Below are 17,090 nucleotides of genomic sequence, written 5' to 3'. Positions count from 1 at the left end.
CCTGTTTTTTATCTTGTGCCCAATCTTTCCTGTAGAGTTTATCAATGGTCATCCTTCGAGGCCCTATCTGCAGATCCCACCGAAATGCTCAACTCTCTCAAAGCCACTTCCTATGAAGATGATGTCTTACGCTCGGCCTTTATCAAAGCACTTACTAGGGACTCTCACCACAGCTTAACATTTGTCAACGGCTCCCTGACTTATTGTATCTTTCAGTGTGCTCTTAAGACAGGCAAGATTTTCCCACTCCTAAAAAACCTGCACTTTATCCGGATAACTTTGCCTTCCGATCTTGGATCCACGTCCACTCCAACAGACCATGCCTCAATTCAAAATGCTGATACACACTTACAAATCCCTATGCACCAAACCAAGGGCCAGCATACATCAACCACAGCATGAACTTCCACCAACCCTCCAGACACCTGTACTCTGCCCCCATCTCCCTTATCCACATTCCAGCATCTTCTGAGTCAACAGTGGAGGATGCTCCTCCTCCTACTTCACTCTGAAGACCTTGAATGACCTCCCCCATCTCCTCTGGACCTCATCCTCTCTGTTGGAATTCAGAAAAGGACTCAACCTGGCTCTTCAACTGATCCCTCCTTAGCTGCAGTGTTCTCAGCACCTGGAGACACTCATGGGTGATTAGCCATGTGTTACAAGTCCTAATTGATTGATTGAACTACCGTCCCATTATTCACCTACCATTCATTTGCAAGATCATTGAAAAAAATGCCTATGTTCATGTCTAAAAGCACAGTAATGCGAAACATCTCCTGCATGACTAGTCTTGCCTTAGATCACTCCGCAGAATGATGACCACTACAGTAGACATCATAGATGACGCCCTCCTGACCATAGATTAGGATCCTCCCCCTATCTTTCCAACCAACACTAGTTTATTAAAATGGACACATGTGAAGTCTCTCAGGGTTCCAGAATGTCCCTGACATCTTAAGCCTCTACATAAAGCTGCTTAGTTTTCAGCTCACAGATAACAGCTTCAATATTCACCAATATGCTGAATATACACAACTCTGATAAAAGTCTTGTGTACTCTGCCCAACCAAGACAGATTTTCTGTTATTTGCCAACAAATGTGGCTCGGTGACATAGACCTTCATCAAACCCCAACTTTCACTGAATGTCAAGTCCCTTGGATTCACCCCTGAACACCACCCTCATCCTCAAGGAACATATTGCCAAAAACAAAGGTACCAGTTTTCTCAATATTTTTCACAAAGCGCCTTCAGAACTGCTGTTCAAGCCTTTAAACTCTAGCATCTGGATGGTGGTAATGCTGTGCTCCGTGACCTTCCAGAATCTACAATAGCACCCCTTTAGGGCATGCCACAACATGGCATGTATCATTCAGGGCCTGAAGTAATATTATCATATCATCATCATTCTGATCATACTCCCTTGGCTCCTCTTGCCAGCCAGTACCATCTTCAAAACCAGCTGCATTGTTTACTAAGAGATCACAACCAGCACACTTGCTTATCTTGCAAATGAGTTCACCATCTCTGGTGGTTCTCGCACACCCACAGCAAGAACACTATCAGATTGGAGACTAAGAAGTGTAAAATGGAAAAAGAAAACAGCAGGCCCTTTCCATCTGTGCACCCAGGATATGAAACAACATCTCATATTCTCCAGGACCTAACAAACACCTCACCAATTTAGGAAAGAGTTGAAGATTCACATCTTTAAAGAACACTAAATCACAATGCATTTACAGTCCTTAAACCAGCTAACACTTCTATCACTCGTTGACTTGTCTTTGACCTCTACAGTGCTTCACTGCCTTTCAGTTAAGTTTACATAGAAGAAATACCACATATATACATATAGCATCAGATGGAGGACACTATTATCTCCCATATTATCGAGTATTTATATATTTTGGGCTTTGACAGTATTTATCCACCAAAAACAGTATACGGTATAAATGCAGACTTTATTATGGAAAATGCATAACATGCCCCAATTTATTTTTGTAGTTGTTGTTTTTGCCTATAATAAAAATTTATCATGATATTCTGGTATTCAATATTCTGAAACAAGAATCTGGCATAGATAATCTGCATCATAGCACCAGTGGAAAGATGCACATCCAGAAAGCTGCTATTTTTGAGACTTGAACTGCAGTCCCTCAGTAAGAATAAAGCATACCATGGAATTCACCCAGAGGTAGGAGAGGGCACAATTTGTGGCTGTGGCTAGCAGAGACAAAACAACTCTGGCTAAATTACGAGTCTGGCGAACCGACAGACTCTGAGTGGTGCAGAGGTAGCTTGCCTGTTGCTGCTGTATTCTGAGGAGGCCATACGGACCACCAACACTGCACTGGATGCACCAGGGAACTGCTGTTCCCCGGCAGTGTGGCAGCGGACGGGGTTTGCAATATGCAATGCAAGACTGCCGCGGTCCGCCAAGCATAATACGGGTTTCCCCACCGCCAGCCTTTTCATGCAGGTGAGTCCGCCATGAAAAGGTTGGCAGTGGGGAACAAAAGTAAGGCCTTACAGGTCCCCATGACCCCGGCCACCGACACCGTGGGGCTTTATTCAGGTGTTTTCTAAGAAAACAGTGGTTCATATGGGGCCAGATCGGTCCCAACCAAGCAAGAGCAGTTGAGTTTAAAACAGTGTTAATCAAATATGCATGTACCATAAAAGGCATTTAGAAGCAGTTAATGCAGGGCAGAGCAATGGTGGGTTGCTATTTAAATTTAGGCAGGGACACAAAAGGGCTTTTTCAACATGCAGTATTTCTTTCTCAACAATAATGCAACGTATTTACCTAGACTATAGTGCAAGTGGTCACAAAAAAGTGACAGCAAGAGTGATGTGGCGAGCAAGGGTGGCTATTAAACTATATACATTGCATTGACAACAAGGACAGAAATTTCTGAGTGTAAGTTAAACAATAAAAGGAGTGTCTTGTTGTATACCGTCATCAGGACATCAATTTGTGAGCATGAAGAATTAGGCAACCAGTGGTAAGCCGGAGCGAGGGTGTATCCCGTATTAATTAGGGCCAATTGACTGGGGCGTTAATTGATAGTAAATGTCCTTAATTTATAATGAGTGTGTCGGCATGCACAGTTTGAACTGGTCGCACCAGTGGAATAGATCCCTGAGGGGAAGGCAGTCACTGTGTAGTCGGTGTTGCCTTGGTAAACTTTGTTCAGCAGACCGCGTCCGTCGGTAGCCGCAAGAGATGGGCAGCCGCTCCGTCTGTGTTCCTTTTCAGAGTGAATTATTCAAGGGGGCACAACATGTGCCCCCCTGTTTGCATACACCTCACGTTCCCGCACGGCATGAACTTAACAGTCCTTTTCGAGCTGGAACTGCTTTTGCGTTCCTATTGTGGTGCCCATTGTCAGGGCACCACCATGGGACCGGCAAAAGAATTGCCTGCCAGACACGAGTTGAACTAGTAATCTGGCAGGCGGACCATGCATGGCTTTGGCAAAGTCGTAATCAGGACCATGGATCACTTATTAGCACAGGGGTAAGCTGTGAGTTGTCGAGGAGCACACACAAGCCACTAGAGAACTACTCAGTACAGAATGGGAGTAAAGGACGTAGAAAGGGACACTATTCAACAGCAAAAAGATGCCATAGCATAGACAAATTAGAGTCTGTGTTGAGCCTTTTGTTTTAAGGTAGGGCATACGAGTGTTTGGAACAGTCAATGAATGCTTTAAGAGAGCAATTTGAACTAGTGAATAATTGCTGATCCTGAAAACAGGAGACTTTTACCGACACATGTGAATCAAGAATTCTAGGACAGAGAGAAAATTGACACCAGGATTGGTAAACACAGAGACACTACTCCCAGTATACACTGAACTGTAGTCTCAGGACATCTAGAACAAAACAACATCCGCAGACTGTACTAGAAACTTATGATCAGCCTTAACTGAGCTATATGTCCAAAAGGAAGGGCATTCATGGACTAATAATCCAAAAAACAGTTCCATGGGACAACCTATATTACATCATGTTAGTACGTCTTTTGTGGTGAAAGGCATCTACTACCACTTTGTGGCCTTTTGGAGTCAAGATAGAACATATAGCTTACACTCAAAACTCAGCAAAGATCATCAGGATTATTTTGAGTGAAGAGAAAGGTTTTAAAGGTTTGTTGAAATGATTAGTACCCTTGTAGTTTTTTAGTGGATATTGTGAGTGGATTCCCTAAGTGGGCAGGTTGGATTAAAAAAATTGGACAGCCTCCAGTACAGGATGAATTTTACACACACACACACACACACACACACAAACACACCCACACGCCCTCACACACACACACACACACATGCGCACACACGCACATACTCGGGACAGGACTAGGTGGCCAGGTTTTTTCCCATCAACTATATTTTGATGGACTGAGCTTCATATAACTTTCATTAGCCATTTAGATATCTAAATATGATAACTGCTGAGCAGCGCTGAAGTAACCAATACAAAGGGACCCAGTGTTATTCCGGGCAATTACTCATTCTCTATCTTCGAGAATTTTGTGTGCTCCTTAATGACCTAGTTATAAATCAAAGGATAAAAAAATATGCTATGATTATGGCATGATTGACATTCGCTGATATGGTGAGCAATATAATTGTTACATGATTATTAAAATCTGCATCCCATCTACGCCCATCCAGGGTGGCAGTAGCTGACAGTAAAAATACCTGTGCTTCATCATTTTTATTTCCATAAATTGTTGAAGTTAATGTAAGACATCAATACATTTTTTAATAATTTGCCTCAGTAGGCTTTGATTAACTGAGAGGATAGTTTTCCTGTTGCCAATGAATTGTTAAATAAGGCACTGTATCGGTGGGGAGCGACAGCGGAAGATCAAAGTTCTTGACATGAATGACAGAGCCTAAGGGAATTCAAAAATGTCTTGAGTACAAAGTCTTTCCAGTAGGTTTTGCTCATGCTGCCCCTCTGACTCTAGCATAGTCCTCGCATTCCTGAGTTATGGTCCATAGTCTCAACTAAGGGCCTCATTACAATGTTGGTCGGAAAGGTTCCGAACAGCATTCGGATTTTCCCATTTCAAGTCGGAACCCATGTTTCGGACTGACTCGGAAACATTTCCAACCAATCGATTATGATTGTAGGTAACCGTTGGGTCTGTCCAACTCGGTTGCGACTGGGATTCAGAGACTCCGAGTTGGTCAGAGCCCAAACGTACAGGTCTACGGACCCTCTTTACGAACAACGTATTACTATGTCATATTCGGAAAGCCTTTCCCAATCGGTCTGCCGGACATGGAGTGGCTGTCAGAAACTGACTTTGGGGGCTGAAGCAGGCGCCCCTTCACCTGGGGGCCTCAGGTTGGGGCCTGTGGGGGTACCCATGGGACCCGTCTTTCCAACCATACACAATGTTGTACGCACCATGGGGTGCCCATCACAGAGGCAAGGTTTTCCGCAACTACCCCTTTTTTCAATGGGAGCCTGAGTTGTCTGTCAGAACACAGGCTCCAATAGAAGTCAATTGGAGTCTGAGCGAACAGTGTTTGGAACCATCGTAATCAGTTGGTCAGACTCCCCGAACCTGAGTCGGTCGGAAAGGATTCCAACATCGTAATGAGGCCCTAAATGTATTCTGCAAATCCCAAGACTGCTATTTTTTTGGACTAATTATGTGTTAATGAATGCATTATCAAAACATTATCTTCAATTGTATCTCATTAGAATCCTCTGTACATAAGACTCGTCACTCAGCTCACATTGTTAACTGCTCCTGACTCAAGTCATTACACTGTTATATCATAAATTATATTTTTCATGATTGCAGGTTATAATCCTCTGCTTTTGCAAGCATCCCAATTTCTGCAATGTCACTGAGCCTTCATCTGCATAATCATGTTAAGTAAGGCAAGTGGTTTTATTTTTATTTTACTTTCCCTATCCCATCATATGTCCACTTCTCCCTGCCCTGACCCACCACTGTTACCTGTACCAGTGTGCCTGCATCTTTGAATGCATTTAGTTACATTTGGACAAATCCCATGCCAAAACAGTCACTGTGGATATGGGTGCCACAACGGCGGTAATCTTGGATTTTGGTTTCTTTAAATAGCACCATGTGGTGGATTTGGATATTGAGATTTGCGTGATTAAATGAACACAGGCAGTGGCTCTGGGAAAATATTGTAATGAGCTGTTGTAAGCCTTCTATCACTCCATGATCTAAAGCTGAGTTCCCAGCATGGTATAGATATATTGAAAACTATTATTCGTTTTACATCAAACACCATAAGACAATTTTTTACCTTCTTATTCGCTCACCTTGGATATCTGGTTTAGTCATCATGTACAGGAGCAGCCAGTTTATGGTGGCTGTGTTGAGTTCCATACTGGCCCCAAACAGCTCTATTACAATGCGTATCAAGTTGTCCTGGTCAAACGTGGTGGTGGCATCGTCAGAGCCCTGGATCAGGTGGTAATAGACAAGTTCAGGATAGTGAAAGTAGGTGTACAACATTCTACTTCACATATTCCATTGCTTAAATCCTAACCACACTACAGATGAACCTAACCTAATCCTGCTCTTAACTTGCTCTTTCTTTCATGTTTCTATATCAGTTTTCTTTGCATACTACATTGTAATTAAATTCTGATTATAGATCTTAGTAACATTCAGCTTTAGGATCACAAAGTATTTTACATTCTTGAATCAGTATTTAACATGCAGCCCTCTGGGTTCTCCATGGGTCACCAATGACCTCCTTGTGAACTGGGGTGCAAACTTGATGCAGCATTTGCTAATGTTATACATTTTACAAAATAGGACACAGTCCATCAGTGTTACCAGATCACTCCGGCAGTGAGCCATGCATTGAAATGTTTGTAAAAAACTAAGCAGAGGGCTTTTTACAGTTGATTGTCTATGTTAGCACTTTCTTTTTTCACAAACTCATAGCTCCAGGTATATATTCCTATTACATCAAGAGAACCTTAGACGTCAAACTTTGGGGCCAATTTACATTTTGTCAGAGAGAGGTTTGGCAGTCAGGGAGATGGAGAAATGTACTCCAAAGCCTTCACTGCACCTCCGCCCACCAAATCATGAAGTGACCGCCAAGTATTTCCAGGAACCACGTGCATGGTGGTCTCTGTTAATGCTTTATGCAGTTTGAGGCACAGCTGCGTCAAGCATGATGGAACTGTCCGGTAAACTGTTTTGTTTTTTATTTTCAAAAAGAAAATCCCAACACAGTATTTTCTGTTTTGTAAATAAAAAAGACAATGCTCCCCTCACCATGGCAGTCTCTCTCATGGTGAGGGGAGCATTTTGTAGTATTTTTCACTGCCCCTTACCTCCAAAGTTTCCCTGGCATTGTCGGGCAATTAAATCTGTTTTACCTCCATCTAAATTAGGTAAGTAGAATTAAAGGTCAACCTCCAATGGCCCTTAATCCACTGGGCCATCAGAGGGGTTTAATCAAGGATAAGGCAGATTAGTCTCTGCCCTAATTAAACCACAGGCACCTCCACATTGAAATGGGGTGAGCGGTCCTCAGTCTTGGCGGTATGGATACTCTGTTGCCATTGAGATCGAGTATCCATACCACCAAGATATAAATCAGGCCCTCTATGGTTTAAAAATATACTAAAGTAAATACAATTTGCTGTGTAACTGAAAAAGATATAAATCCAAATTACATACAGTTGCACTGCTGCAAAAAAAAAGCAAATACTGTTTTTACACTATGTTTGCTGTTTGGAGGATTGGAAATCGAAGCAACTGCAACACATATTACACCCAAGAATGCTTAAAACAAGCAATGTGAAATAGTGCCTTGAGTCAGACTGCATTATGGAAGACATGATTAACCAGATGGCAGCAGCACAAACAGACAAACCACATAAATAACCACGGAAAAACACAGAGGTCGATCCATTAAAAAAGTCAATGCTAATTTCCTCAACATCACAGATAACCATCCATTATTGTCCCATGGACATTGTGAAGTGAATATCAACAGAGGAAGACCTCTCCAAAATAGAAAAGATGCAATCTAGTACCTAGATGCCCAACAAAATCAAAATATCCTATGGCAACCGTCCTATGGGAAAGTGACAGAGGGAGATAATGTTACTGCATAGTTATCCAAGCACACCCTTATCACTTAGCCAGCATTAACCCCTGTTTAGGCCCTGCGGCTTGAGTGTTATAGGCCTCAGTTACGTTGGCCTGAGCACTGCCATTTTCTTTCAGCTTAGAGCAGAAGCAGAAAGCAGGTCTGACCCAAGCTTCACTCAGCTCCACTTGTCTGCGTGGCTTCGCACCCCTTCATTTAGGCCCCCACCCTACTGTATGCTAGGTTCATGAACGATAAAGGTCAAGTTCCTTATTAATCTTGCAACACACCCCAGGCCCCCACCTGAAAGCTGTGAACAGAGAAAGAGGAAGTTCCCGCCACAGCTAAAGCTAGTCCGATAAATGAGGACAAAAGTAGCAAATCAGTATCACAGACTGGCACATAAAGGCATGAATAGAACCCTTCAAAGTAATAATAACACATTTGTGTTGTGTATGATGAATTAATGACAAACCTCCAGTCAAGATGCCAGGAACTCAGCCTGGACTGGCGTACGTGCCACACACAATTACGAGAAAGGGGTTACATCTACACTTATGATAGGAAGGTACCAGGCAGGGGCGTAGGAGACGATGGAAAGATATGTGATACGAGGTGGCGTGATATGACGTAATTACAGTCTCATTGTTTGGTCCCTATAAAAGGGTTGTCCGCGAGAATATCGTTGAACTACTCCGCGTCTGCACTTGAGTGTCGGACAGGAGTTTTTCCCAGGGGTTACTCGAGATAGCCCTTGTTCCATGTACATAGGCTATGCTCCTCCATTGTATATTGTGCTTTATAATGCTTTTTCCTTATTGCATTCAAAGTTATATTTCACCATTTGAAATGTTATGTTTTCTCTGACCTTGTTTTATCTTTGCTGCATTTAAGGTGTTTAACTTGTACTTGCAGGATATGACTTTATATACAGTGGCGAGTGTTCCCAATACTATGTGCTTAACCTTTTTCTATGCAGTCTGCCTTAAGGCTCACAAGTGTACTTAAAGCATATTTTCTCTCTCATAGCAGCTGTAAACTGTTTTGTAAATCCAAACTGGTCCAAGCGACTTTCAAGAGAATGCTAGGAGCATTACCAAGTACTATGTGATTTCTTGTGATCTCATTGAATATTTCTAGAAGCTGTGTCTTCTAATAAAACTTGTACAACTTTCAGAAACAGTCTCCAGGGCTCATATATCCATTTTTTCCTGTTTTTAGAGAAAGCGTTGCAGGAGCACCGGTTACAAATTAAGGTGTGCCATTTCCCTTAGTTCTCTCTCACGGTCTCCCCAGCGCGGCTTCTGAGCTGCTGCGCCAAGCCCCCTGACCCCTCCTGCCCACAATTAATTTTCCCTCCAACATCTTGGTGACCTCGCTACGTGATGGCTAGAAACTAACTGAACAGGATGCATCTGGATTAAAGGGGAGGAAGTACGAACTGTTAAGCAATTCTGCACCACTCTCCGGCCGGGCCATTGGGATGAACACAGCGCATGGGTAAGCATCATATTATTTGACTGCCCGTCGCTGCCATGGTTCTCTCTTGGGTGCGGAGGAGAGGTGTGTTGTGTCGTGACGCAAGCAGTACTCTTGCCTGTTTTTCCATGCTCCCTGTCTGTTGGCTTCGCCATTTGATCTTGCGCAGAGGAGGGATTGTGTGCTAAATGGAGACTGAGCCTGATAGTTAGGTCATTACTATGATTTACGTGTTTCTCTTTCTGTAAATAGCTAGCTGCATGTTATTGCTGCGCCTCGTGTGCTTACAAAGAAGAATTGCATCTGTCATTTTGTAACGCTTATTTTTACATTTAGCTTTTTATTCAGCATTTATTTAGCGGTTAAAGGAAGCCCCTGTTGTATATAGGATACAGGGAAGGAGAGAATACATGTGGCAGTTCTTTCGACATTTGTTTGTATCTCTGAAGGGAGAACCTCTGACTAAGTCTAATAGATTATCGGGGAAGGGAAGGTGCGTCTGGCGTCTTCCAAAAGCATATGTCTGTCTTTTTAAGAGTTCCTCTGTACTTATAAGGTTACGGAGAAGGAAAAGAGTGGAGTAAGTCATCTTTTCGGTATTTATCAAGTGAGAGTTCCTCTGTACTTATAAGGTTACGGAGAAGGAAAAGAGTGGAGTAAGTCATCTTTTCGGTATTTATCAAGTGAGAGTTCCTCTGTACTTATAAGGTTACGGAGAAGGAAAAGAGTGGAGTAAGTCATCTTTTCGGTATTTATCAAATGAGAGTTCCTCTGTACTTATAAGGTTACGGAGAAGAAGCTAATCTAAAGATCCGCGTAGCTAACGGTATTTTCAGACACCGCTTGTCCCTGCTGTGTGACCAGGGAAATTCCTGCTGTGTGATCAGGAACATTTATCATTTTAGCCAGTGTATTTTCGCCAGTTAATAGTACCCTCTGTGTTTTTCTCTTCTTTTGCGTGCGCTGTTGTACATTGCTTTTTCTTTCTGAAACACAGGTACTAAGGCTGCTAATTATTAGGTACTCTTTTAAGATTGTATGTTGTTGCTTAGTGTCTAAGTAAAGAGTCTTTTATAAGGTTCAAAGGAGTAATTCTTTTTTTATTATTGTTGTTTTCCTCATGGCCATTTTCTTATGTTGACTGGCCCCATACCAATCCTATTATTTTCGGGTAAGGGCCTGCTAAATACTGCTGCAAATATTTTGTGAACATCAATTAAAGACTGGGTTGTTAGTGAGATTCAATAACTAGGGAGATTGTAAATGCATTTTTATGTATCCCCATGTGTTGATCTGCCACTGATAAACTAAGAGTTCCCGCAAAGATACAACATATTGAGCACCACAATTGTCATAGATATATTGTTTTTATTAATGCTGCTACTCTCCTGTGTGCACACATGGCATTCAGGATAGCCCCCTTCCTCCACGAGCACTGCAGGCTTCACGAGGGAGGACACAGAGAAGTACTCTGCGCTCTCTGGATGACTGAGTGTCATTTAGTATAGCATGGAATGTTTCTTTTTATTTTTATTTTAACTACATACCACACAAATGAACAGGATACATGACTATAGGACATACAAAACTACACACGCCATACACGTGCAGATTTTTATGACATTACCAGGACTAGAGGTACCTGCTATTGTGACATCATTGTGGCCTCGCAAACCTTTGAAGAGCAAGGTCCTTGAGGCTTGTTTTGGTAGCCACCCTACTGCCCTGCAATTCCCTGAAAATTCCCCAGAAGGTATTTACAACGGCCCAGAAAGGGAAGAAATTAGAGAGGCATTTTATTCCGTCATTATAGAAGCATTAGGTGATGAGCTTGTGATAAACTGCCCCACTCCCGAAAACAACTGACAGGAGATCAGCCAGATGTCCGGTACATATATGTACATATAACTAAGGCAAGTACAGATGAGCCATAGTGGACAACAACCAGTTGAGGTAGTTCTGCACATATTAGACAATAGAATTATATCAGTGCAGAACGTTAGCGCACAAACCCATAGGAAATTTAACGGAAGCCAAATTTCCTTAATATCTAGAGCGTGGGACTTATTGGGAATACCACTCACACAGGGTACTGAGATAAGGGCATCTACATTGCATCTAGTGAGACTGTGCCTCCCAGTGCCAACGTAAACATCCCTCACTGATAACGCAACTCACACTTCAGTCAGTAGGTAGTGTAATTAATAGTGAAAGCCCTGATATCGCCAACCAGCATTCACTCACACCGCCTCCTACAAGCACCAGCTGCCTGGAGGGGCAGGGAGATTCACAGGATACCCTCACTCCACTAGGCTGTGAGCATCACGCCCACGAGTTGCATGACCAGCTGCAGCAGCAGCCATCACCAAGTCTCACAGAACTACTACAAAGACACCCTTCCACGACGCATTATCCAGAAATGTGGGCATATCTACAAAACCGCATGTTAAAAGGAAATTAGTATTGTTGCCTTCACTGCCACAGATTGCCCAGCCCAAAGACAACCCTAGGATATGAGCAGACAGCCCAGACAAAACCCAAGACTACAGATCACGGTACACATAGTAAACGGCTGTATTGTTGCCCTTTCTGAAGGTACAGCAACATCCCCTGAGTCTGTCTCACACCTGACATGTACAGTCATTTTGACACTAATCTCAGCCCTAGGAATTGACGTAACATCCTTGCAGCAGGTAAGGCTGACAATAACACCCGGTGGCGTTACCCTCTTACCCCTGCTTACACACAACACAGAAGAATAATGTCCACACCCACAGCACATCCACCAGCCTATGACGCAGATGACATTGATCCAGGACAGGGTATCAAGACTGACATAGAACTCTTATCAAATGTCCAGACAGCCATAGGCCGTGACGATGCCTCAGCCCCAGACATCTCAGATAATTCACAAGACAGTAGACCAGAGAGTACAGTAGGCCAGCTATTACTAAGCTCCCAAAGCCCAGTACTGCAGGGAGCAGCATCAGGAATGCCAGGTCAAATTGACACGCTATTGACAGTAAAGATGAGATGTGTCCAACTCTGCAGCCCCCAGCAGGAAGAAAATAAAGAGAGCAATGAGGCCTCTGGAGGTTCACAGCACAGCTCCCACATGCCATTCCCCAGACTTGACCGCCCAGCACCCACATTCCTCACTGAGGACCATAATCCCCCGAGAACAAGAACAAGACATTATGGCCCATTCCGATCCCCTAGTCATCAGCATTATGATACACAAACATATTGGAATGAGTGGCAGCCCCTTAACACAGGTTCTAACAGAGAGAAAGAACCCCAGCTACAGGTCAATGAAGTAAGAAGAGACTGCGAACAGTATCCCTCTGAGGTAGTAACTGAGGGAGACATTAGCAGGAATAGGACAAAAAGTGACCTATGCCAAAGAATGGATAGAGAAGCAGGGGACATGTCACACAAACAGTACTCAAGAAGCCCCACAGGTAATACAGCAACACTCCAGCAACTGTCATTATACCTAGCCAGTATAGGGGATAGCATGACTGAGTTGATGGGTGACTTGGGCCAATCTAGTAAAAAGAAAAAACTAGCACCAAATGATGAATTAGCTAGTGGTGCGAAGGAGGTAGGGCCACACAGTGGTGGGGTCCCAACTATCATGCCACAGCAAGGGTCATGGGTAGACTTACATCAGGAAGCACAAAGTGCAGCCCCACCACAGATCAACACAGCAGCTTCTCTCACAGCCAACTTAAGTGTGCCCCAAGCTCCGTCCAATCATTAATTTTAACACTCAGGTGACACGACCACCTACGCCTATACCTCAGACATCACCTCCAGTAGTTACACCACGTAGACCAATGACACCACAGCTAGAGCAAGACTATTTGGACCTGCCAAAAATGTTCGAACAGGCAGAAAAGAGGAGAAGGCAGAGAAGAAGAGAGATAGAAAATATTGCAGTGTTAGGTAACGAAGGGCGACCTGAGAACATCCCACAGGAATATGATGTATCAGGTACAGCACGCCTGCGTACAGCAAGATCTAGAGAACTGAACAACATTGCCCTTTACAGGCCAAGACAGCCATTGACCAATGGTCTGACGCCAAATGAGATAGTAATACTTGGAGAAGGGAGCGACCTTTATGTCAATCCATTTTCAGATAACTTGGCACACTGGACAAAGGCTAATGCACTTCAAAAGAATGTCTGGCCCCGAGAAGGATCTTTTGAGCCAGAGCAAATGGCCACTGCTGAAGAATGTATCTTGCAGGAAGCAGGAGATGATGATTGGAACTACACCTACATGCGCCAAGGCCTAAGGGTCTGGAAGAAATACGCACGCAGGTATGATAACACAAGACCCACAGAGGTAACACACCAGCTGCCCCTGCCGTCCGAAGAGGTCAATGACCTCCCTATCTCAGTCACTTGGTCCCTAACGGACAAAGAAAAAATGAAGAAAGAACTCCCACCCCTCACAGAGGGTGCGGGAAAGTGGATACAAGCCTTTGAAAAGGACACTACAGGTGTGTCATTGGCTATTTGGGATATGAGAAGCCTACTCACATCCCTGATTGGAAAGGATGCAGAGGATATGTTTTCACGCATCGACGCAAGGCTTTCCACCACTAATTCAGAATTAAATGGTGATCCTTTCAATAAGATAAGATCAGCGCTATGGAACGAACTGCGCCGGAAGTTTCCCGATGTCTCAGACATTGGATATCTAATGTCACAAACAAGGCAATTAGCTATTAAGAACGCAGCTGCTAAACTAGAACAGCACAAGTTAAAGAAAACAAAAGCTCTTGATGCAGTTAGGCTAGCCACACCAGTGAGTCAAGTGACTACTGTCACTAATTCTTCACAAGGTGCCTTGAATATACTAGGAAGTGACACACATGTAACAGCACAACGGCCAGAAGAGCAACACATGCCTGTGTACCAAATGGTGCCCCAGACTCAAGCTCCTGTATCACAGGGAGCTACAGTACTGCCCCCCATCAATTCGGTTTCACAGGGCACCATCCAGCAGTACCAGGCAAGTTAGGACAGCCCACAGATAACTCTAGTGTGTCCTGTGTTGTCATATATCACAAACATTAGAGAGGACCCAGTTGTGAATGTCATGATTAACAACAACACGTGTAGTTTTTTGATTGACACAGGTGCCACATTCTCCTGTATCAAGGAGGGGGCACTGCCCATTTCCAACCAGAGCGCAAACACACTAGATTTCTCTGGGACGATATTAAGGGTCCCTTTCACAGAGCCAGTACAAATAGAAATAGGAGGTAAACGTATTCAACAGCGTCTACTTTACACACCACAGACCCCAGTAAACCTCTTGGGACGTGATCTGATGGCCAAAATAAATATGAGAATATATTTCAATGAGAACGGCACAATGACTTACTCTATTCCTGATACACCACCGACCAGAATGATGTCTGTCAAACAAAAATTCCTCAAGTTATGTCGAATTGTTTGATCGTTGGCCTGAAGACTGCCCTCTTCAGTGTCCCATTGCACGCTGACGACGAGTATACTATTCGCATTTTCATCCAGAAATAGAGAGTTATACTTTCAGTTCCAAAATAATATGAATGTCTCTCTATGTGAATGGTCAATTATAATTCATACTGTAAACTTCACCAAATATTGCAAGTCTGAGCAACTGAGTAGAATAATTTACTCCTACCTCCAAAAAAAAAAAAAAAAAAAAATTCAGCAGCAGCTGACACAGGCACAAGCCAGAGATAAAACGATGGAATGGAATGCACACTAGTTGCATCACATTTCTTTTCAGATAAAAAAATATCACAAGTCACGAGATCATGTGCTGCTAGGTCGTCTATTGAGCATTTCATCCTTCTAAGGTGGATTCAAAGAATACCTTGAGTTGGAATACAATAAAGATCTGCTGTTTATCATCAATATACCATTTTGAGTGAACATGTGCATTACAAATAAGCCATCTTTATTTTATAATACAACATGTATATTTTGCATATTGCAAATAGAGACAACACATGTTTTCAGATATTATAAAATGCAGAGTAATTAATAGAGTTTCTTTAATATTTTCGGGCCATGTTCATAAAGTAGCATTCCTGGCCAACAGCATATTCTGGGCGTAGAGCCAAACAGGAAACAGGCTTCCTGTAGTTGGCAGCGAACAATAAGATTGATAAGAAGGAAAAAGGTCTTGTGGGAAGATACGTTGGTCTATGGAAATGAGCAAAGAAATGAGTGGCCTAGGACCACACAGTTTGGTAAAACAATTAGTAAGGAATATGTATGTGCAGATGGATAAGAAGAGATAAGGAATACGTTTCCGGATATGCACCGCTGTGTACAGCTATTACGTCATACATGCCCAGTGCTAGGAAAATGCAAACGAATACAGAAACACAGTAGATTTCAATGTTAAAGGACGAATGCAGGGAATAAGCAATGCTCAGTATTACAATATTGTCAGACTAGAATGTGCGGACTTTAGAGGTGGTTGTATATCTGACTTGTACAGGAGCTGCAGTAGTAAGAGCACTACAGAATGACTACTAAGACTCTCTAGACATTACTCAGCACAAGCAGCAGCTAGAAGGCCCAGACAGGCACCATCTCTATCCCCAGCACAAAATGATTGAGCCCCCCCCCCATTCTGCTTGCCCAAAATGCACCCTCAACATTGCAAGATGATCCATCATGCCTGTACACCATTGATAATACACAGCACTATGATTTCATTGCACAGCTGCACCTTAGAGAGAAATAAGAAAATGCCCCACCTGAAGGAAAAGAGCTGTGGAAGAAGAGGGGAGTACACGGGAATCAGATTTTATTTGTTTATTTAATTTTCAGACACACAAGGACAGGAAGGCTTTTGCAAATAGCACACACTCAGTTACACCTTCCTACACATGTTCCTAGTGGTATCATGTTCACCACCCCAAGGCTCCATTGACTATGTTGACATGCTTGACAAATGCCACAGATACAGAGACGTCATGGTAGTGGTAGCCGGACCATGTGTCCATTGTGACACAAAGGCCGCAACTACATTCCTGCTTTGTGAGGTCATATGTCACTGAGGATTACTGGATGCCATTCGCAGTGATTCGCAGTGACAGTGGCGGTCATAGTGCCCAATTGGAAGGTAATGGCTACATTGCCTTTCCGTTGCTCTGTTTACACTAAGGAACACTACTCCCAGCTCTGTTCATCACATCACATCTCACCGGCTTGTCACTGACAGATCAATGTATGAGGTTGTTCTCTCCACCAGACTTAAAACAAGTCACTGGGCCCTCTTCTGATATTGTAAGCGACAAATTGTTGTTCATTTATGTGCACTAATGCGTGCTCCAAAGTTCTTTTTCATTCAGATATCAAAGACAAAGAACAAGGGTCCGATCTCTGATGAACTTCCGCCTATCTGCTTTGGGACACACATCTTTGTATATGAAGCAGTCCGGAAGTGGAGAAACTTCAATTCAATGAACACTT

The 17,090-nt window shown here is 43.2% G+C and overlaps 1 protein-coding gene across 2 annotated transcripts in view; it reads right to left on the bottom strand.

Annotated features, from left to right (window-relative positions):
* The window catches only part of LOC144790978 (cytochrome P450 2J4-like), a 287,604-nt gene that overhangs the window by 99,196 nt on the left and 171,318 nt on the right, over nucleotides 1–17,090 (bottom strand). For both annotated transcript variants that reach the window (XM_078665598.1, XM_078665597.1), the window contains exon 6: nucleotides 6,324–6,465. In XM_078665598.1, coding sequence (XP_078521724.1) covers nucleotides 6,324–6,465 — 142 coding nt within the window. The remainder of the gene's footprint in view (nucleotides 1–6,323; nucleotides 6,466–17,090) is intronic.

Source organism: Lissotriton helveticus, chromosome 11 (assembly GCF_964261635.1).
Source record: "Lissotriton helveticus chromosome 11, aLisHel1.1, whole genome shotgun sequence".
Taxonomy (NCBI): domain Eukaryota; kingdom Metazoa; phylum Chordata; class Amphibia; order Caudata; family Salamandridae; genus Lissotriton; species Lissotriton helveticus.
The sequence above is the reverse complement of the archived record's forward strand: the minus strand, read 5'-3'. Positions and strand labels throughout refer to the sequence as shown.